The sequence below is a fragment of the Pelobates fuscus genome, chromosome 11, assembly GCF_036172605.1.
Source record: "Pelobates fuscus isolate aPelFus1 chromosome 11, aPelFus1.pri, whole genome shotgun sequence".
Lineage (NCBI taxonomy): Eukaryota > Metazoa > Chordata > Amphibia > Anura > Pelobatidae > Pelobates > Pelobates fuscus.
In genome coordinates this window covers 5624833-5648252 of record NC_086327.1, presented here as the reverse complement: position 1 = coordinate 5648252, position 23420 = coordinate 5624833, and the positions used below count along the sequence as shown (strand labels likewise).

Genomic DNA, 23420 nt, shown 5'->3' with positions numbered 1-23420 from the left:
CATACAACACTGTCCCACAAACACTGTCCCCATACACACTGTCCCACACACTGCACACCTATACACACACAGTGCCCTACACACCCTGCTGCCCCCCCATACACACATTGCCCCAAACACACACACACGACCCCCCCATACACACAGTGCCCCCCATACACACACTGCCCCACACATACATACAGTGCCCCCCATACACACACTGCCCCACACAGACATACAGTGCCCCCACACACACTGCCACCCTTACGCACTCACACTCACTTCACCGCTCACACACACACACTGCACCTTTCACACACACTTCACCCCTAACACACACCACTTCTCCTATGCCCTATATCCCAGCAGACCCCAGGTAAGTTGTCAAACTGTTCTTAAACGGTATGACTACTTACTCCGGGGTGGGATCCTGGCACTACTGGCACCATAACTACTACACTGAGCTGTAGTGGTTATTGTGCTAGGATTATTTTTTTTTAATAATCTACAAGTGCCCCTCCCGAGATCAGGCTCTGGATCCGCCACTGGCTTGAGCCCATCCAGGAGCATGGAATTTCTAGGTTTCCTCCTGGATTTAGAGGAGGAATCGTTGAGACTTCCGTCATCCATGATTCGGGTGATCCGCAAGGAACTTCGCAGGGTGCTCCTCTGTCCGCAAACCACCCTGCGTCACTTGGCAAGGCTTATCGGCCTGCTGGTCTTGTCTATCCAGGTGGTGTTCCTGGCCCCTCTCCATTACAGGACACTCCAAAAGTTGAAGATAGCTCATCGGCGAAGGGTGCATCTTACGCGGATCTGGTTACCCTGGATGGCGAAACTAGGGACGAACTGTAGTGGTGGATCATGAACCTGTCTGCGTGGAATGGCAGGGCGATCTTCGGTTCACAACCGGAGTTCACCATAGCCTTGGCTGGGGTGCCCACTGGGAAGGTGCGTCAACGGGGGGTTGTTGGTCAGACTCCAAATACCATCAAAGCATTGGAACTTCTGGTGGGTTCTTTCGCAATCAGGAGCTTCGCGAGGGACTAAACACAGGCGTGCATTCGCCTCCGCATGGATAACATTTCAGCGGTGAGGTACGTAAACCACATGGGCGGCACCCAGTCGGCAATCCTGGCCAGAGTGGCAAAAGAATTTTGGGAGTTCTGTCTAGCTCAGAACTTGGTGATCCAAGCAGAATATCTACCAGGCCTACACAATGTCCAGGCGGATTGGAATTCACAGTATCTTTCAGACAACAGCGACTGGAAATTGGACGTGGAGGTATTATCAGCTGTGTCGTCTCTCTCTCTGTGGTCCATCGACCTTTTCACCTCCGAGTTCAATGCCCAGCTCCCACAGTTTTTCAGCTGCAGACCAGACCCGATGGCGGAGGCCATGCACACTTTCCTGCAAGACTGGCAAGGGGATCTCCTGTACGCATTTCCCCCCTTCTCCATGATTCCACGCATGCTCGTTCAGGTTCGACGCCAACAAGACGAACTTGTGCTTGTGGCTTTTTGGGGGAATTCAGTCATGGTTCCCTCAACTTCTGGAGATTTCGGTGGATTGTCCCAGGCTATTGCCATCTTTCCCAGGCCTGCTTCACGATCCAGCGGGAGGTTGTCACCCTCTGTTGGTGAAAGGATCCCTCCTTCCCATGGCATGGCGGATTTCAGGAGACTGTGAGAAGTCTAGGGAGTTTCGGAGACTACTCAACGATTGTTGGTGGACGCATGGGCTCCCAAAACTATACTGTAACGGACCGTTTTGCACACAAGAGGTTAAAAAACGTTTAGGCGATATTACCCTTTTCAGATGCACAGACAGCTACTGCAATCACATGAATCCACCAATCTCCCGAACTGGAACCAGGGGAATGCTCCATGCTCCCGAACAGGAAACACACGAATGCTGTAAACAGCCGAACAGGAAAAACCATACGAACAGTTTACACTCCTGGTAGTCGCACTGTAACAGCATACAATCCAATTCCCCCCAAGAACGAGACGACACTTCGTTTGAGGGTCAAGCAGAACTGATTTACTGGGGCTTTTATGCAGGTCTCCCACCTGGTGGACACTCCCCTAGGGGACCAGATGGAAGACTGGGAAACATATTGGACATTGACCAATCACAAGCTTACAATCCCACAATGCATCACAGCCCCTCCTCTCTGTCCTGGAGATAATTAGGAAGTAATCCAATTATTTCCAAGGACAGAGGCAAAACTCCATTAACCACATGGCAGACAAAGGACAATAAAAGACATAAAAATACATACTGTTACATTTATCACATAGAACATACACATTCTACCTATCCCCAGATAGCTTAGATCTGAGCGCACATTATCACCGGATGGCGCTCAGATCACATACATACAGTTCAATCGCCATGGAGCCAAAGTCTTTCATACAGTCTTTCAGTATATGGCTGGGCTCCATGGCATAGCTATCTGGGGTAGCATGGCTTTAACAGTCTGCAGAAAGGCACGAATACACTTTTCTGCATGGAAAATAAAAAGGTTTTAACTGCCTGGCCATAGTCTAAAGGGAGCAGGCGAGCAACCAGGCTCCTCCAGTGGACAGTGGCAAGGCTGGTTTCGCCACAGGAATCATCAGAGCATTGGCGACTTCTATGCACCATGTACTTCAGCACTTGGTGACTTTAAGTGGTCTTCAGCTTCATGGTTGAGTTTGTGCTGTTCCTAAACACTTTCACTTTCTAATAATACCATTTACAGTAGACCGTGGAATATCTAACAGGGATGACATTTCATGAACTGACTTATTGCAAAGTTGGTATCCTATCACAGTACCACGCTTCAATACACTAAGCCAGGGGTAGGCAACCTATGGCCCGTGTGCCATGCACGGCACTCGAGGTGTCTTTGCACGACACTCAAGGCTGCTAGAGTATCAGTATATTTAGACTGGCAGACATTTTGTGTTAAGACAGAAATTAAAAATGTATACTGTAAGTCACCATCAGAACAGAGGTGACTCCATTTTGTAACTGAATGCCAAGACAGAAACATTTTTACTTCTCTCTGTAACTCTATTCATTCATGTCTGAGCTAAGGAATGCGACTTACATAAACGTTATAGATAAAACCTGAGATAAGGCATGATGATGATGATATATATATAATACCAAGTTAAGAATATTCATGGATATAGTATCAATGAAGAAATGGCATATTATTTACCAATGTTATTGGAATGTGTATGAGAATTATTGTAGTTGTAAAAATTGCAATATAATAGGATATCTTGTCTATGAGGATTGTAGCCAGCAGTGAAAGAGTTAATTCAGTGTGAATTGATTGTCAGCCAAAGTTTTATTGCTTTAAGCTGTGCTGCTGTTTAAAGCTGTGTTCTATGTTAAAGGGACACTATAGTCACCCAGACCACTTCAGCTCAATTAAGTGGTCTGGGTGCAATGTCCCTAAGGTTTTAACCCCTTACATGTAAACATAGCAGTCATGTATCCTTAAGGGGTTAAATTGATTTTAAGTGGTATCCTGTCGTAAATCTTGTTCACAACTGTTGCATATAACTTGCTTTTTAGGTCTATATTGTGTTAAAACCAGTGCCATATTGTATACTTATGTTATACCTAAATATTCACTGATTGTCACGCATGTTACATATTATTATTATTATTATATTATTATTGTCACAGTAAATTATATTTTTATAATTAATTTGTGATTAATGTGTGGAGTAAAATCTTCTAGTGAAACTTCCTCTAGGAGATAAAAGAATTAAAATAGTGGGTAATTCTCAGCTTTAAATCAGGGAAACAGTGCTAAGATATCTATTTTTGATATAATAAAAATGTAATTATTTTTTAATAATTTTTAGGAAAATATTTATCACCCCAGAAATATCCTCACAACAGGCTCTGGCCTATCAAGAGTCCAGTGAAACTTCAGATATCTGCTAATACGAAAAGGTGGTGAAGGACAATCCTCAATTTATGCATTGCAGCACATAGAGGAAGTGATCTCAGATCACATCCTCCCAGCACTTGTGAATAGGAATCCACACTGGAGTAGAGCAGCCCTCGGCAGCTATTGCAGCTCCTGCCCTACACCTGTACCTGACAAGCCTGGTCCCCATTGGAACCCAGGGAAGCAACCCACACTGATAGATATACACAGAGCTGCAGAATAAGCCTCCCCTCATAAAATAATACAAAACAGCCCACACACAATCTGCACAAACTCAACACCACTAACAATCCACATACATGCACACAACCCCACATGCAGCCTCTCACATACACACACTACCAAACACACAATGTGACATATCCATCCACACACAATTCCATAAGCAGCCCCCATTCATAGGTATCATACACGATACCACAAACTACTCATGAACATATACAACATAGTAGCTCATACACACACAAGTACGAATATGGCAACATACAAACCTCAATTTAAAAACCTAGGACCGGCATGCTACGTGCCATCACAATCTTATTTCAGCACAATTCTGCTAAAAGGTTGCCTACCCCTGCACGAAGCTCTTGAGAATGACCCATTTCCCCCACAAATGTTTGTATATGCAGACTGCATGGCTAGGTGCTTGATTGTATACACCTGTGGCAATGGGTCTGACTGAAACACCTGAATTAAAAGATGTGTCTCAATACCTTTGTCCATATAGTGTACATCGCTGGCAAAGCATTGTGGAAGGTTATTTTTGCACCAGGGCCTTCTCTTTATTAGTTTCACAGGTTTTAGTGGGCAAATAACGTGTATTGGGAAGTTTGTGATTGGACATGCCACAGAAAGTCTGGGCAGGTTTAGAGAGGGAGAGGGCTTGCAAAGGATGCAGACAGAGATCTACAGCTTTTACAAACTGTTTTTAGCTATACCCACAATAAAAAAAATGCATAATTAAATGCATGAATGTTTTCATTGAGTCGATCTACTAAACAGTGATTTATGTTGTATTTTTGCAATATAGTGTCTGTTTAAAGGGACTCTACTGCTCAAATACAAAGTAAAATAGGTTTAGTAGATATACTCCCAATGAAAACCTATATGCATCTAATGATATCATTTGGAGAGTGTGTGTATATATATATATATCTTACAATACCTGTAGATCTCTTGTCTGCACCCTTTACAAGCCCTCCCCTTCCAACCCCGCCCAGACTTTCTGTGGCTGTCCAATCACAGACTCCCCCAATGCAGCTCAATGAGAAGTCTTTGCAGTTGGGCAATTGCTGCCTTTTCAAGTTTATCTCCACTGAGCAAACGGAACCAGGAAGTAACAGGACTGGGCGTCTGATTGACAGCCAGGGGGGTGTAACCAGGTTCATTTATAAAAGTGAGAATTTCTATTGAAATCTTCAATTTTTGTAAAATGAACCAAGCACTCAGTCTCCACGCAGTCAGCGTTACAGCGAGAAACTGCTTCAGGGATGTGAGTGTAAGTAATGGCATTGGCTGCCTGAGCACTGGGGAGTTGCAGTCCTGCTCCATTCTCCAGCACACAGTGCAGCCCTTCCTTGCTGAGCTCTGCCCTATTAAAGTATAGGATTAGCTGAGCATCACGGGAAACGTAGTCAGCTGAGCCCGGCCTTCCACGCACTGGCCGCAAAGCATGCTGGATCTTGCAGTTTCGCTGCCCTTTGTGTTCGTTCTGTAAAGGGCTCTCTGGACTCGCTTCCCAGAAGCGAAGCGTTTGTTGGGGGTAGCAGGGAGTTGTAGTCCCATCCTCCATCGGGCTTTATTGGCAGAGTACACGATAGAACTACAGCTCCCGGCATGCTCTAGTTGTACCGCTGCCAGCATTGCTCTATGATTGGCCCCGCACGGCCAGCCTCTCCCTGTCACGGCTTCCCTGCTCTCCCCGCGCGCATTACGCGGCCCTGAGTCGGCTGGCGCGGTGGACGCCGGGATTTGTAGTGCGCCAGCCGGCTGTGGGCGGATGTGGAGGCGCGGCGGGGACTCCAGTTCCCGTGATGCTCCAGGCGGGGGCGGGCAGGTCTCGCGGACAGCTTGGCGCCGGCGCACTGAGCCGTATTATTGTAGTTCCCAGAGCGGTAAAGATGGCGGCTGCGGCCTCGTCTGTTCCCGCAGCCTCGGGTCGGGGCCGCTTCCCGGGCCGGCCGTGGGGGGGCAGGAGCGGGAACCGGGCGGACAGGGCGCGGGTGCCGTTCGGGAGTGAAGGAGCCGCCGAGAGCCCGGACCCCGCGCAGCTGCAGATACTCGGACTCCATGAGAACATGAAGCGCCTGGCGGGGGCCTGCGGCCGGGACTGCGGGGACAGTGACAGCACGGAGGTGGGTCTGGGGGAGCGGGGAGCGGGGACACCCTCAGCCAGCCACAACCAGCCAGACAGACACCCTCAGCCAGACAGACACCCTCAGCCAGCCACAACCAGACAGAAATGGGGAATGACGCCCTCAGCCAGCCACAACCAGCCAGACAGACACCCTCAGCCAGCCACAACCAGACAGAAATGGGGAATGACACCCTCAGCCAGCCACAACCAGACAGAAATGGGGAATGACACCCTCAGCCAGCCACAACCAGACAGAAATGGGGAATGACACCCTCAGCCAGCCACAACCAGACAGAAATGGGGAATGACACCCTCAGCCAGCCACGGCCAGACACCCTCAGCCAGCCACGGCCAGACACCCTCAGCCAGCCACGGCCAGACACCCTCAGCCAGCCACGGCCAGACACCCTCAGCCAGCCACGGCCAGACACCCTCAGCCAGCCACGGCCAGACACCCTCAGCCAGCCACGGCCAGACACCCTCAGCCAGCCACGGCCAGACACCCTCAGCCAGCCACGGCCAGACACCCTCAGCCAGCCACGGCCAGACACCCTCAGCCAGCCACGGCCAGACACCCTCAGCCAGCCACGGCCAGACACCCTCAGCCAGCCACGGCCAGACACCCTCAGCCAGCCACGGCCAGACACCCTCAGCCAGCCACGGCCAGACACCCTCAGCCAGCCACGGCCAGACACCCTCAGCCAGCCACGGCCAGACACCCTCAGCCAGCCACGGCCAGACACCCTCAGCCAGCCACGGCCAGACACCCTCAGCCAGCCACGGCCAGACACCCTCAGCCAGCCACGGCCAGACACCCTCAGCCAGTAATGGGGAATTACACCCTCAGCCAGCCACGGCCAGACACCCTCAGCCAGCCACGGCCAGACACCCTCAGCCAGTAATGGGGAATTACACCCTCAGCCAGCCACCACCAGCCAGCCGCAACCACCCTCAGCCAGCCACCACCAGCCACCCTCAACCAGCCAGTAATGGGGAATTACACCCTCAGCCAGCCGCAACCACCCTCAGCCAGCCACCCTCAGCCAGCCACCTATGGGGAATTACACCCTCAGCCGGCCAGAGCCGCCCTCAGCCAGCCAATAATGGGGAATTACACACTCAGCCAGCCGCAACCACCCTCAGTCAGCCACAACCAGCCAGTAATGGGGAATTACACCCTCAGCCAGCCACACTCAGCCAGCCACCCTCAGCCAGCCAGTAATGGGGAATTACACCCTCAGCCAGCCACCACCAGCCAGCCGCAACCACCCTCAGCCAGCCACAACCAGCCACCCTCAACCAGCCAGTAATGGGGAATTACACCCTCAGCCAGCCGCAACCACCCTCAGCCAGCCACCCTCAGCCAGCCACCTATGGGGAATTACACCCTCAGCCGGCCAGAGCCGCCCTCAGCCAGCCAGTAATGGGGAATTACACACTCAGCCAGCCAGTAATGGGGAATTACACACTCAGCCAGCCAGTAATGGGGAATTACACACTCAGCCAGCCAGTAATGGGGAATTACACACTCAGCCAGCCAGTAATGGGGAATTACACACTCAGCCAGCCAGTAATGGGGAATTACACACTCAGCCAGCCAGTAATGGGGAATTACACACTCAGCCAGCCAGTAATGGGGAATTACACACTCAGCCAGCCAGTAATGGGGAATTACACACTCAGCCAGCCAGTAATGGGGAATTACACACTCAGCCAGCCAGTAATGGGGAATTACACACTCAGCCAGCCAGTAATGGGGAATTACACACTCAGCCAGCCAGTCATGGGGAATTACACACTCAGCCAGCCAGTGATGGGGAATTGCACACTCAGCCAGCCAGTAATGGGGAATTACACACTCAGCCAGCCAGTAACGAGGGGGGGGATGACACCCTCAGCCGGCCAGTAACGAGGGGGGGAATGACACCCTCAGCCGGCCAGTAACGAGGGGGGGGGGGAATGACACCCTCAGCCGGCCAGTAACGAGGGGGGGGGGAATGACACCCTCAGCCGGCCAGTAACGAGGGGGGGGGGAATGACACCCTCAGCCGGCCAGTAACGAGGGGGGGGAATAACACCCTCAGCCGGCCAGTAACGAGGGGGGGGGGGAATGACACCCTCAGCCGGCCAGTAACGAGGGGGGGGGGGAATGACACCCTCAGCCGGCCAGTAACGAGGGGGGGGGGAATGACACCCTCAGCCGGCCAGTAACGGGGGGGGAATGACACCCTCAGCCGGCCAGTAACGAGGGGGGGGGGGGAATGACACCCTCAGCCGGCCAGTAACGAGGGGGGGGGAATGACACCCTCAGCCGGCCAGTAATGAGGGGGGGGGGAATGACACCCTCAGCCGGCCAGTAACGAGGGGGGGAATGACACCCTCAGCCGGCCAGTAACGAGGGGGGGGGAATGACACCCTCAGCCGGCCAGTAACGAGGGGGGGGGAATGACACCCTCAGCCGGCCAGTAACGAGGGGGGGGGGGAATGACACCCTCAGCCGGCCAGTAATGAGGGGGGGGGGAATGACACCCTCAGCCGGCCAGTAACGAGGGGGGGGGGAATGACACCCTCAGCCGGCCAGTAACGAGGGGGGGGGGAATGACACCCTCAGCCGGCCAGTAACGAGGGGGGGGGGAATGACACCCTCAGCCGGCCAGTAACGAGGGGGGGGGAATGACACCCTCAGCCGGCCAGTAACGAGGGGGGGGGGGAATGACACCCTCAGCCGGCCAGTAACGAGGGGGGGGGATGACACCCTCAGCCGGCCAGTAACGAGGGGGGTGGATGAAGCCCTCAGCCGGCCAGTAACTGGGAGTTGAGGGGATGAAGCCCTCAGCCAGCCAGTAACGGGGGGGGGGGGTGGGGTGGTGTTTTTTAGTTTCTTGTAATACTTTTTTTATTGGATTAACAGAAATTTGTAGAGATGAGCTTTTGAGAGAGCCCCCCCCCCCTTATTATTTGTAATGTCGTAAAGCATGGATTGTGTGAGCCAGGCAGTCTGGTTAATGCCGTAAAGCATGGATTGTGTGAGCCAGGCAGTCTGGTTAATGCCGTAAAGCATGGATTGTGTGAGCCAGGCAGTCTGGTTAATGCCGTAAAGCATGGATTGTGTGAGCCAGGCAGTCTGGGTACTTACAGACAGCCTTTCTGTGAATGGTGAAATATTATATTGGTATCATATTTTATACCATAAGAGACTATTATATAGACTATGGAGAGAAGTGCAGGGCAGCTTTTGGAGAATACTTTATATACCGCAGGATGTGTCGTGTCTATATCATTTATTAAGCGGGGGGGGGGGGGGGTGTATTGTTTTGTTGGAGACCGTCTCAGTCATTGTATCTTGCTGACTGAGCAGGAGATTTATCTTGTTGCAGGCCACAGCTCCTATCTAGATTACATTGGAAGAAGACTTGGGCCCTTACAAACTGCTTCTGTCTGTTGTCATCATCCAGTGCCCTTTATTTATTTTTTTTCTGATGCTGTAATTACACCCTCAGCCAGCCAGTAATGGGGAATTACACCCTCAGCCAGCCACAACCACCCCCAGCCAGTAATGGGGAATTACACCCTCAGCCAGCCAGTAATGGGGAATTACACCCTCAGCCAGCCAGTAATGGGGAATTACACCCTCAGCCGGCCACATCCAGCCAGCCCCAACCAGTTCGTAATGCGAAAAGACACCCTCAGCCAGTCAGTGACGGGGAGACGACACCCTCAGCCGGCGACTAACGAGGGGGGATGACACCCTCAGCCGGCGACTAACGAGGGGGGATGACACCCTCAGCCGGCGACTAACGAGGGGGGATGACACCCTCAGCCGGCGACTAACGAGGGGGGATGACACCCTCAGCCGGCGACTAACGAGGGGGGATGACACCCTCAGCCGGCGACTAACGAGGGGGGATGACACCCTCAGCCGGCGACTAACGAGGGGGGATGACACCCTCAGCCGGCGACTAACGAGGGGGGATGACACCCTCAGCCGGCGACTAACGAGGGGGGGTGACACCCTCAGCCGGCGACTAACGAGGGGGGGTGACACCCTCAGCCGGCGACTAACGAGGGGGGGGTGACACCCTCAGCCGGCGACTAACGAGGGGGGGGTGACACCCTCAGCCGGCGACTAACGAGGGGGGATGACACCCTCAGCCGGCGACTAACGAGGGGGGATGACACCCTCAGCCGGCGACTAACGAGGGGGGGTGACACCCTCAGCCGGCCAGTAAAATAAACATTTTGGTATGACGTATCATTTATCAGGACATTTAGAAGAAGAATATACCCAAGCTTTAAACTCTTGTAGTGTTCAGGGATAATAGCACAAAATCAGGCATAAAATAACGGAATTCAAGAAAGTTTCTCCAAACTTGGCTTGAATTGATTGTAACTGATTGTTGATTGAATAAAAGTTTGCATTTATTCTTGAGCCTGACAGGTTTTAGCAGTCTTGTTTAACTTGCATAACGAAAAAAATACTAATTCTTTTAATCTAGTTTTTCTGGCAAATATGTGATTATTCTACAGCCCTGGACAGAAATTCAAATTTGTATTTGTTATATCATGGAAAGATTTCAAGCACCAGAGCCATTAGGAGTGCCCTGTCCCGCCAAATATCCTAAAACATTCATTCAAATTTCAGTAATTTTTTTTTTTTATTTTGAGCATGGTGAAGGAGTTCAGTCATGGTTTGCTTTTGATCTATGTAATGCCCCTCTTGTGTTCTGGCCTCTATGAAACATCATGGTTTGAGTCAGAAAATCTGTGCCTGCCCTTATTAGTGGGGTTCATAGCCGAGGGGGGTGGGGGAGACTAAGCAGTAACTGGTGGTGAGTTTAAAAGGACACAAAGCACTAACATCACGATGTCCTTAATGTATTGGTTTTGGTGCGAATGCGCTGTTCCTGCACTCTGCCAATTTTAAAACTCCATCGTTTGTCAGACAATCCCACGTTAGGCTCTTCCTCGCATAGATTGTCAGTACTTTAAGGTCTTCACGTTTGGGTCGCAACACTAAAGCTAGAGAGCATTGGAGTCAGAGCTGCTTTATGGAAAGCACAACGCATGCCCACTAGGTCCCCAATGTTTCTCAATAAATCATTGGATTGGACCTGAGATTATCTTGAACTGAGGAAGGAATGGCTGCAGCAAGGGGAGTGCCCACTGCCTGGGGCTTTACCGGTCAGACCACAGTTTACAGAAGGGGCATGTATGTTAAGTAGGAAACACGCTAACATTATCTCTCAAACCGTTTCAACTGAATTCTAAAGATAATTGGAAATAAAACTTAGTGTTTCATGCCACCATAATTAAAGGGACATGCATCATTTTGAGACAACTGTCTATTTCTAAAGCTTAATCTTTGAATGAGACAGTTGCCTCACTCAGCAGACTGGAAAAAAAGGTAAATTATTTTTTTTATATTTACCTGCTACTTCTTTCTTATGATTTTCACACCCACTCCAGGGAGGGACACTGATCTAACCAATCCGTGTTCTATCCCTAGGAATGCTGTGCACTGGGCATGACTGACAGATTAAACACATGTGCAGTTGGGAGATTTCTTCACCTTGTAACATCCTGACAGAGGGAGAAGATATCGGCGTGATCATGCAGAGCAGGCTCTGCTGTCAGTTTCTTTTTTCTTTCATTAATAGACTGCTCTGAAACTGGGATGGGGTGGGTAAGCGGAATGAGGAGGCAGGGGTAGGTTCAAGAAACTCCCCTAGTTAAGAGGCATCACCAATAATGCAATCTGATCTCATTTGTCGAAAGTTTATAAATGTTTATTATATAAGTTTTTCTTGCTTTATTTTGGTTTGTGTGTTTAAAAACCATATGCTTTGCTTTAAAGCATGTATATTAAAATTAAATATAAAGAGCAAAAAAAATAAAATAAAAAAATAGAACAGCTAGCTCTAGTCTCTGGATGTGCTAAGGTCAGTGACATGACTGTTCATCTTCAAAAATGTGTTTTGGTAGATATTGCATATGCAAAAGCGACCAATCCAAAATAAAAATACTTACATGTAACTTAACCCCTTCCCGTCGGATGACGGACCTGGTCCGTCATGGTGGGGAAGCAGTTAACGCCGAATGACGGACCGGGTACGTCATGCGGTAAAGTTAACCCCAGATCGCTCCTCCGGTCTGCCTCTGTATTCAAAGCAGACCGGGAGCACCCGATCACGCTACCCCTGCAGCAGTGATCGCTCTGAGGCTGTCAGAGCGAGCACATGTGCTGCAGGGACTCGCGTTCCGACCTCCTGCTCTTCCATGGTCAGTGTGAAGTGCAGGGAGACTGATCACTGCTGATCTTCTAACTGTGTAAAAAAAAAAAAGAAGAGTGTTCAAGTAAAATTCCACCCCCCCCTTTCCCCTGCTTTAATAAAATGAACCCCTTTTCTGCCAATTCATACAGTGATCAATTGTCAGGGACTACATTTTACTCTGATCTGAATTTTTTTAATTTTTTTTTTTCTAACCCCTGAGGGTCAACTTTTATTTATTTTTTTTGTAACCCTTAGGGGTTAATTTTATTTTATTAATAATTGTAAATATATTAAAATTATATATTTAGCTAGCTGGGGTGGGTGGGTGGAAGTTAGTGGGGAGTTTGGTGTTAACGTTAAAAAAATAAATAAATAAATGTAAAGTTTAAAAAAAAAAATCCCATCCTCCTTTACCCAGCCCAAATAAAAATGAACCCCTTCCCTGCCAGTTGATCACTACCTACAGTGATCAAAATGTAGATCACAGTATTATACTGTGATCTGAATTTTTTCTTTTTTTTCAACCCCTTAGGGTTAACATATATATATATATATATATATATATATATATATTTGTAATTTTTTTTTTTAACCCTCAGGGGTTCAATTTAATTAATTTAAATATTTAAAAATGATATATTTTGCTAGTTTCGATGGGTGAGTGTTATGGGAAATTGGGGAATTTAGGGTTAGTGCTGCTTAGTGCTAGCTAGGGGGGTAAATGTTAAAAAAAAAAAGTTTATAAAAATGTTAAATCTGTAAAAAATAAGTTTTAGGAAAGCTTAAAAAAATTAATAAGCAGAAGAAAATTTAAAAACTAGTTTTAAAAATACTCATTACCACTACACCTGGAACAAATCAAAGAAAAGATGATCCCACGCTAAGGTTCACAATATGCCTTTTGAATTACCCCAGGGTGTATTCTTTAATAAATAGTACCGTATGTGTTTGTGGGGAAGTTTCAATAACCAACCATCTAAACTACTCCAAATTGGAACATGGACACAGCATAAAACTTCAAAGTTAGTCTCAAATGTGCCTTTTCAACATCTATATATACCTTGCAAAGGTACATACGGGGGTATTGCTGTACTCAGCCGACATAGCTGAGCAATATAGGAAGTATTATACAGCCATAGCACACATAAAATTTGCAAAATATATTGTGCAAACTCACTTTGTGTGTCAAAAATGCAAAAAAACACTTATTACCACTACACTTGGTACAAGCTAGCGGAAAAATGATCCCACGCTAAGGTTCAAAATATGCCTTTTGAAATACCCTGGGATGTCTTCTTTAAGAAATGGTATGGCTTTTTGGGATAGTTGGAATATTAGCCTGCTCAAGTGCTCCAAAGTGGGACACGGACGCATCAAAACCCTCCATGGAAATTCACACTTAAAAACCTGAACTTTTCACGTCTCGTTTACAGCACTATAACTTCACAAAATAGTGTCTAGGTCATACATTGGGCATATTGTTTTACTCAGAAGATATAACTGAGCATAATTTGGGGATTTCTATGACAGTGGTACATATTAAGTGTAAGAAATACTGCAACATATATGGAAAAAATGGTGACAAGTTAAGGCACAATATACACCATGTAAGATACCCTGGGCTGTCTGCTTTATCAAATGAAAGCCCTTTGTGGGGTTATTTGAACAGTCAAACAGCTATAATACCCTAAAATGAGACATAGACCCGTCAAATCCATCTATGAAAATTCATAACTATAGAAACTGAAATAGCTTTGTCTCTTATATGGCATTGTAGCTTCACAGAATAGTGCCAAAGGCATACACTGGGGGTATCAGCAGATGTAGCTGAACACAATATGGGGTTCTGTGCAGGAATAGCACACACCAGCTTTACGAAATACAAATTACAAAAACCTTGTTATATGTCTGTATGCCAAAATAGAGAAAACACAAACATGGTTAAACAGATTTATTTTTTTTTATTTTATTTTATCTGTCTTTATCCACTAAATCCTTGAACAGCAGAGTAGGTGTTTCTTAAAATTGTAGTCCTGTGTGTGTAAAGTATATCTATAATATCCAAAATACTATTTCAACTACAGTTCCCAGAAATCACTTCTGTAATTCCTGGTGATTTGAACAACTTGTGGGTCAGGAGAAGGAGCTGTCACAACTTTAACTAGTTAGATAGCTGAAAAGAGACTTGCGTCCATCAAGTTCAGCCTTCCTCACATGTTTTTTGCTGTTGATCCAAAATAAGGCAAAAAACCCAGTTTGAAGCACTTCCAATTTTGTAACAAACTAGGAAAAAAATTCCCTCTTGACCCCAGAATGGCAGTCAGATTTATCCTTGGATCAAACGGCTATTAACCTACATTGAAAGATTATATCATTAAATACTGTTTTTGCAAGTATGCATCTAGTTGCTGTTTAAACATCTGTATGGTCTCTAATAAAACCATTTCTTCAGGCAGAGAATTCCACATCCTTATTGTTCTTAAAGTAAAAAAAACCTTTCCTTTGCCTTAGACGAAATCTTCTTTCTTCCATTCTAAACGCATGGCCTTGTGCCCTATGTAAAGTTCGGTTTGTGAATAGATTTCCACACAATGGTTTGTATTGGCCCTGAATATATTTGTATAATGTTATCATATCCCCTCTCAGGCGACTGGTTTAAAATTGGTAATCTTTCTTTTTCTGGCAAGAAGAAAGTATTATGAATATGGTGGGGCAGGGAAATATTCAAAACATTTATTTATAAAATAAAAGGGTGCATAGAAACATAACAGATTGTTATGTAGGAAGGTTGGGTTGGATTAAGAGAGGCCGTAGCAAGGTGGCCTATAAGTAGAACCCCTGAGGTTGTTTTATCAGCCTTACACCTGGGGACCTACCTGGTTATATCATGTGTTAATGTGTACTTTCTAGTTATTTATTTCTAGGTAACTTTTTATTGTCCATGTTTGTTTTGCACTTCTGACCTATGTTTGCCTTTACAGGAGGAGTTCAAGGGATTCAACGCTGAGGAGCAAAGAGAGGGTCAATCTCTTCGCCTCACTCTGAGATCAAAGAAAGGTAAAACTGCACTTCCATATCTGCATCGTGCATGTCAAGATTTGACAGCTCCGTTTTCTGTTTGTAAATTTGAAACCATTGTGGTTTACACCCATAAATCTGCCAACAGCAGGATGGAAACCAATTTTGACGCATATATAAACAATTGCCATATTTTCCATCCTGAGCAACAATGCACAAAGCGGTCTCTGTCGATAGGACACTGCTTTTTTTTTTTTCTCTTTAGAAAGTTCCTACTGCGTTCTTGTTTCTATGTATACCTTTTGGTACACGCTTTTCAGATATTCTCATTATATTCTTTCTTGGATATTCCTTCTGTTTTTCTTTTTATTGTGCTCTTTGTGATATAATAAAGATTACCCCTGTATTTAATGCTTTGCAGAGATAATTCCTTACAAATAATGCAAATTTATAAATAAAATATGTCACCAACTGCAGGCAGCCCCCTCCAACCAGGAACATTTATGCTCTCTGGGGTCTATTCGTACCGAGTAACCTCCATGCTCAGCAGTACTTGATGGGATAAGTAGTATAGTCCCAAATGACAGGATAAGTGAAACTGCTCCTTAAATTGATAGAAACTTTATCACAGCTTCTATTAGTTTACACAAGTCTCATGTGGACCCGGTATGTGTGTTCCGGACTTTCTTTTGAGAGTGGTGCATGGGGACAATGATGGCATTGGGTAGACACAACTGAGCAATACCTGCTGCCTGGTTGACCGCTCTGAAGGCTGTTCTAGTGCTGCAGAGGGTTTTAAGGATTACTCGAGTTGTAAGCGGCTTCCAGAAGCTGTCTGAATTATATGTGAAATAAATGTTTTAGATTAGTATTAATGTTAATTGTCTGTGTAAGTTTAAACTGTTTAATTGTCGAATACCTCAGACTAATTCCACTGATATAGATATATTCTGTTTCCTTAGGCCAGAATCCTCTTCCTGTAACAGACCTCTCTCCACCTAAGCAAGAGCGCCTGGCTGTGCACATTCCGAAGCATATTTTCACCCCTGAAAGGGTAGTCAGAGTTCATCTTACCCCACTGGATCCTACCCTGTATGGTTTGGAAAAATCCTTGTTCTTTCATTCTCCAAGCGAGAAGCAGGATACATCCAGAAAGCCAAGTTCTCCTCTTTCCTCTTCTCCAACTCTTCCTTCTGATAAAGAGCAGCTTTGTCAAAATGAACTCTCTGCACCTCCTGAACAGAAACCTTGCTCTATTGAGCCTCCAAAAAACAAAAGGCGATGCCGTGGCTCAAAGAGGACTACATGTGAAAGCAAAATTAGCTCTCTCGATTGTAGCGTAATTATTAAACAAAAGGAAATCCATTGCCCAGTGGAAGTCCTTGCAAATGAAAGTAGAAGTTCCCTTAAAGTGGTTCTTCTTAGAAAGACAAAAGCCAGAGAGGATGAAGCAAATGAAAATATTTCCCAGAAGGACCTATCCACATCAAAGAAAGAGGAGAGAGATAAGGCTGTACCTCCACCTAACCCTCCGCAAGATAATGATGTCTTAAAAACCACACGCAGATCTAGAAAAGCCAAAGCTGCTGACTTGGGGAGTGTTTTAGAGACTGACGTACTTGCTAAGCCAAATGAGACTCTCCCTACTATTAACAAAGAAGGAAAGCGAGCAAGTCAGGTTCCCAAAGTGAAATGGAAGCTCCGTGCTGGATACAGACAAGTAAGTGAACTAGAGACTGTTGTTCACTCTTGGGAAGTGAAAACCTCTAAAGAAGATTTGTCCCATGTAAAAGAGGAAAATGTAGATTCTATTCCACCCTTGCCTCGTGAGCCACCAAGCCCTGTGTTGGAGGAGAAACTAAATGCAAAAGAAAACCTTGTTCATGATGTGAAGGACAGTCTGCGGTCTGATGTAGGATCGTCAAAGCGGAAAAAGAAATTACGGAAAAAAGGAAGAAACGCTAAAGTATACTCTAAAGATGAGACGTGTGAGTTGACCGAAAATCATAGTGTTGAAGAATTCAAGCCCACTGAAGACCACCAGGAGGATTCATGCGAGCGCACTGCAGATAACCAGGAGGATTCATGCGAGCGCACTGCAGATAACCAGGAGGATTCATGCGAGCGCACTGCAGATAACCAGGAGGATTCATGCGAGCGCACTGCAGATAACCAGGAGGATTCATGCGAGCGCACTGCAGATAACCAGGAGGATTCATGCGAGCGCACTGCAGATAACCAGGAGGATTCATGCGAGCGCACTGCAGATAACCAGGAGGATTCATGCGAGCGCACTGCAGATAACCAGGAGGATTCATGCGAGCGCACTGCAGATAACCAGGAGGATTCATGCGAGCGCACTGCAGATAACCAGGAGGATTCATGCGAGCGCACTGCAGATAACCAGGAGGATTCATGCGAGCGCACTGCAGATAACCAGGAGGATTCGTGCCAGCTCAATGATGACCAGAATTATTTGTGCCAGCTCACAGAAAATCTCCAAGAGGCTTCATGCCAGCCCATCCAAGACCAGGTGGAGGCGTGCCCCCTTGCTGAAGATCACAGAGAGGAAGAGTGCTCTCCTGCTGAAGACCGCAGAGTGGAGGCGTGCTGGCCTGCTGAAGTTCACGTAGAGAATGCATGTGATCTTGTTGATGGTTCACTCTTTGGGGCAGAAGAACTGAGAGTTCCTCTTTCATCTCCAGAAGTGACAAATTCTCAGCTGGATGCTGAAGAAACAGACAGTCACGCAACAGAGATTCATTCTTTGCCAGATCCAGAACCCAAGGAGTCAGACATTGCTTTAAGCAAGACAAATGATTTTCCTACCTTAACAGACTCTTCTTTAGCAACTCTCAAGACAAGAGCTTTAAGGAAGAAAAAACCTGCTCAGATTACTCGTTCCCAAAAAGCAGAGCGCACAGCTGCACAGAGACTATTGGCCAAAGTAAAGGAGGCTCAGAGCAGGGCACAGCCACAGTTAGAAGTGCAGTCTTCCAAAAAAATTGCAACCAGAAGCAGTACAGTCCTGAATAGCATCAGTGAGCTTGTCTTGCCGTTAACACGTGTCCGCTCTTCACGTGTCATTAAAACTCCACGTCGGTTTATGGATGAGCAATCGTCAGTTCCTGTTTCAGAACCGCTAGGAAAGTCAGCACCCTCTGACGAGAATGTAGAGCTAGGTGATAAAAGCATGACTGAGCTGGTGCAAGAGACTCTTTCTGATACCATTCCAGCTCTGTCTGACTCCTGTTTTAATCTATTTGATGAAGAAGAGCACTTTGCTTTACTACCTGCACTTTCACCACGTTCAGAGTCCACGCGTTCAACCTCCACTGCCTCTTCTGCTGCTTCTTCACCTTCCCTCCATCCTTTTCCTTCTACTGACGAGAACAAGAGGAAGAACATTTTGCGTGCACCCACATTTTGTTGGAACTCATCAGCTCCTGAATTGCAGCCAAGTCCGTGTCCTGCTAAACCTCTCTTTCGACTGTCATCCCCAGGATCTCCTGACGAGATCTTGCCACCTACTTCTCCTACATCTCCTCCGCCATCCCCACTTCCTTCTCAGTCAATTCCCAAGTTAGAATCTGCCAAACGGTCCCCTCTTCTTCGTGCTCCCCAATTTACACCAAGTGAAGCACATCTGAAGATCTACCAATCTGTATCCCTACAGGACTGTGAGACCCCAGCCCTTCAGGCTTTCTCAAATAGAACCCCGCAGACGGACCTTAATTCAAGTCTTTTGCCGGTTGTGTCTGCACCTGAATTGTCATTGACCCCAACAAAGCAAAGTGATATGCAGCCTGGAGGACGAAGAGCCAACCACTTGGCTCTGCCTTTGTTTGTCGACCCTACTTCTGAAAAGCTGGATGATGAATCTGACTCTGACTCTGCATTAGCAATGCCTGAATCCCTCCCAGACTTCCTTGGGGAATCTGAAATGCTCCGTGAGCCAATGGAGATTCTAAACTATGGGTCGGAGAGCCATGCTGATGCTTTGCTTCCAACTGTTGCACTTGATGCTATCGACAAGCCTGAGACTTTAGAGATACCACTTCCCCTGGAGTCCATCAAACTCGAACCAGTGGACAGACCTGGAGTGGTTTGTAAAGTGGCCATTAGACAGAGTTCGCCATCTCCTGTGGAGAGCATTCCCAAAAGTACTTCTGCCATTAATGAACCTCTCCTCTATGGCACGGACAAAAAGGTCATCAATCTCTTGGAAAAGGCAAAACTACAGCTAATTAAAATAGACAAGCAGAAGAGTGCTGATTTGGTAAGCAGTGAAATTCATGTTCTTTGCTGTGCTTTATTTAGTCTTCTTATTACGTATCTAATTATTTGACATTGTTTTTTTTTTTCTCCTCCTCGGTGTAATCCTAGAAGGATGTTCCCGACTCTCCTGACTACACACCCCACAATACAAATAAAACCAGTGGTTCCTTCGGTCAGGTAACTGATCTCATTGGATCTTGGTGGGTGGGTGGCTTTACCCTGGTTTAGCCTGTGAATTTGTTTTTCTGTTCCCCCCCCCCACACCACTTTCAGGGTCAGGATTCTCCTCTGCAAGGTCCACGGATTAAACATGTTTGCAGACACCCTGCTGTGGCTCTGGGACAGCCTCGGGCTGTGATACCTGAAGACATCCCACGACTTAGTGCATTACCCCTGCGAGAGAGAGAGGCTACGATTTCATCCATTGCACCTGTAGAAGGTAAGATTTTATTCTGTTTTTTTTTTTAATTTAATTGGATTCATTAACCGTAGCCTGTTTTGAGACAATCTTTGCAATGTGGAACGTTTTGTGTGAGCTCATTGTTTTTTTTTTTTTTGTATCTCCAACATCATTTTGGTATTGTGATAAAGGATATTAAATTAGAACTTGTCCCCTCACCCTAGTAAACGTTGCAGTCGAGCCACGGGGGGATAAGTATAAATTGACTTATTTCTACAGCATTTCCATGTTCAGGATAGTGCCATTGCCATGAGATACGATGGATGGTTTCTGACCTCTTCTTGGAATACCATAGAAACGCATGCCCCACGTACACAAACACAGCATGGGGGAGGGGATTAAAGGGACATGTATCACTTGACAGTCATTTTTTTTTTTAAACAGTCACTTTTCTGGCAATTAGTTGAAGATCACATATAGTTTGTGTTAACCATTTTTTTTTTTTCCGTGATGCTCTATTTTCCGTTAAATGTATATTAAAGGTTTAGCAAATTACATTATAGTCTAATAGGGCAAGCTACGGAATTTCTCAGAGTTCAAGACATGATAATCGAGTTCATTCCTGGCACACATTGAGTTGGAGGTGAACCATTGTTTTTCTCTTCCTCTCTCACGCTGCATACTTTGATATCTTTTTTTCATAATATTCCCAGACATTGTACCAGTGATACTATGCATTCATGGGTAAACGTGCTCAGAACCACAGCGATCCCACTCTTGTTGATGGAGTTCTACAGCATCTGGGGATTTACCTTTTGGGCACCCGGTACATGTTGTTGGAATGCAGATTAATGCATAGCGTATGGGGCATTCCGTTATTGATTTGGCACTCTACATCCCAGAAGGGGGTGCACAATGTCTATCTAAAGGGATATTCCAAGCACCATAAGCACGGCGGTAGGGTTGAATTGTATGTGCTCAATGACTACTTACAGCTGCCTGGGACCATGCTTTAGTGATTTTGATGTTTAAAGTACTTTTTTAAAATTAAAATATATATCTACAATACCGCTATCTCTGAGATTCGTTCAGCACAATATGCAGAGGGAGCGGATATAGGTCATTTCTGCTCTGTAGGCAGACGGGCATGTCCAGTGCTTGACATTGCTTTTGGATTAATGGTTCTCTTTTGTGATGTGACTTTTATTTATTTATTGTTAGATTCTTCGTCTGCCTCGGAGCCAGAGAGCCCGTCAGTAAGGACAAACACAGTGACCTCCTTTACAAAAGCATCTGTTCGCCGGCCAAAGACGCTGCAGAGGGGAAGACTGCGCATGGCTAGATGTGGAGAGTGCAAAGGCTGTTTGGTAACGACGGACTGCGGGAAGTGTGTAAATTGCCTGGACAAGACCAAATTCGGAGGCCCCAACACTAAAAAGCAATGCTGTGTGTGAGTGTCTTAGCTGTATTGCGAAGGCTATGTCTTGTATAAAACACATGCAGATTGATAATGGGGCCTAGTGTAGGTTTTTATTAGGAATGCAGTTCTAGATATCTCTGGACCCTTTCAAACATAGTTTATTTGTGTGACAAGTGAACGCATTGACCATATTTTTTTATAACTTATCTGAAAATCTGTTTGCAAATGATTCTGGTGGCACAATAGATGTTATTTTACTTTTCAGTTTTTTTTATTTTATTTTTTTTAAATCTAAAGTTAAGGTGTCGGGACAGCTACTACTGTATAGAAACCAGAATATTCTTCTGAAAGAGTATAATGTAATGTAGCCATTAAAAATGCATCCTATAAATTAATCCATTATTTGTATTCACTTACCATCAAATTATAGTGAATTGACACCCCAGTTTTAAAACTGTAGCTAAAATAGGCAAGTTGTGACAATTGTAATTTTTCCTAATCTATTTTGGCTCAATTTTGCGGATAATGTTTTTGTTCCTGCAATTCCGTGTGTTTAGGGAATACTTCCCTGTATTTTTTATTTTTTATTTATTTTTTTTGTGCCATAGTAAATTTTGTTTTCTTTACACGGTCATAATGGGGATACTTTTTGTACACAGAAAATATAGTTTAGGTTAGGGGAAGCCAATAGGGTTTTATAATTAACAAACTGAACATATTTTATGGTTGTGTAAGTGAGATGTGCAGAGGCAATCGTGAAATGCAATATTTGGATATTTCATCCCTGGGTACGTGTGCCATATAGGAACAGCTCATATAAAATATTTTTTTCACTGCTTAGTAAATATACCTCCAAAGAAACCATAAGTGTGTTTTTCTGCGTATTTTCTTCAGGGTATATTAGGGGAAAGGCTTCTAAAAACTGCTGCTCTGATGTCTGCAGCATTTGCAAGCCCTCTCCTTTATACCGTAACAGACTTTCTGTCTGACACACTGGACAATCAAATGCTTTTCATTGCGTCTCGTTGCATTTTTATTAATGCTCATTGAGAAGTGACTAGCGCAACTGCCACTTCCTTTAGCTCTGTAGAGCTAGCGGGAAAAGACCCCTCACCGGATGTCAGACAGCCCTTAAAAAAGGGGCGATTTCTGTTTCTACTCCTGCAACCTGTCTAATTTTAATTTAAAGGGGACTTGATAGCTTTACATGTTAATGGAAAATAAACCCTTCTTGTTTAACATAAGCCACATTTTACAGATTATAAGTATTTACTATGTTTGTCGTTTTCAATTGAGTTTTTTTGTCCTTTGCATTAAAGCACTTTATCTCTTCTCTTCTTATGCCAGGTATCGGAGATGTGATTTGATTGAAGCTCGCAGACAGGAGAGGTTACAGAAAAAAGGTTAGTTTTTACACGTCACGCAGAACATTTTGGGCTAAATTACTCCAGTGAAAGGTAGGATTATCAATTGAAAATTAATCGAATACCTTTTTAAAGATGGGTTTTGGATTTAAATATGATAAATGTTTTGACTTTTTTGTGACTTTTTTTGTGAATCAGATTTTTGTAAAATGCTTTCAAACAATTGCAGTCCACCATAATAAATGGAAATATACTATAACACGTGAACAAGAAGTCAGTGGTTATTATTATTATTATTGCCATTTATATAGCGCCAACAGATTCCGTAGCGCTTATTATGCCACCATTTCAAGATGCTAATTATGGAGAGGT

General features: G+C 45.7%; 1 protein-coding gene across 2 annotated transcripts in view; it reads left to right on the top strand.

Moving 5' to 3' along the window:
* Positions 1-6055: 6055 nt before the first annotated feature.
* Positions 6056-23420, top strand: part of KMT2B (lysine methyltransferase 2B) — a 52236-nt gene continuing 34871 nt past the window's right edge. The window contains exons 1-7 of one of the 2 annotated variants that reach the window (XM_063436133.1): positions 6056-6294; positions 15550-15625; positions 16549-19865; positions 19976-20041; positions 20138-20303; positions 21486-21714; positions 23032-23087. In XM_063436133.1, coding sequence (XP_063292203.1) covers positions 6061-6294; positions 15550-15625; positions 16549-19865; positions 19976-20041; positions 20138-20303; positions 21486-21714; positions 23032-23087 — 4144 coding nt within the window. In that variant the 5' untranslated portion in view covers positions 6056-6060. Of the gene's footprint in view, positions 6295-15549; positions 15626-16548; positions 19866-19972; positions 20042-20137; positions 20304-21485; positions 21715-23031; positions 23088-23420 lie in introns of both variants that reach the window. The other variant, XM_063436132.1, reaches the window with a different exon arrangement.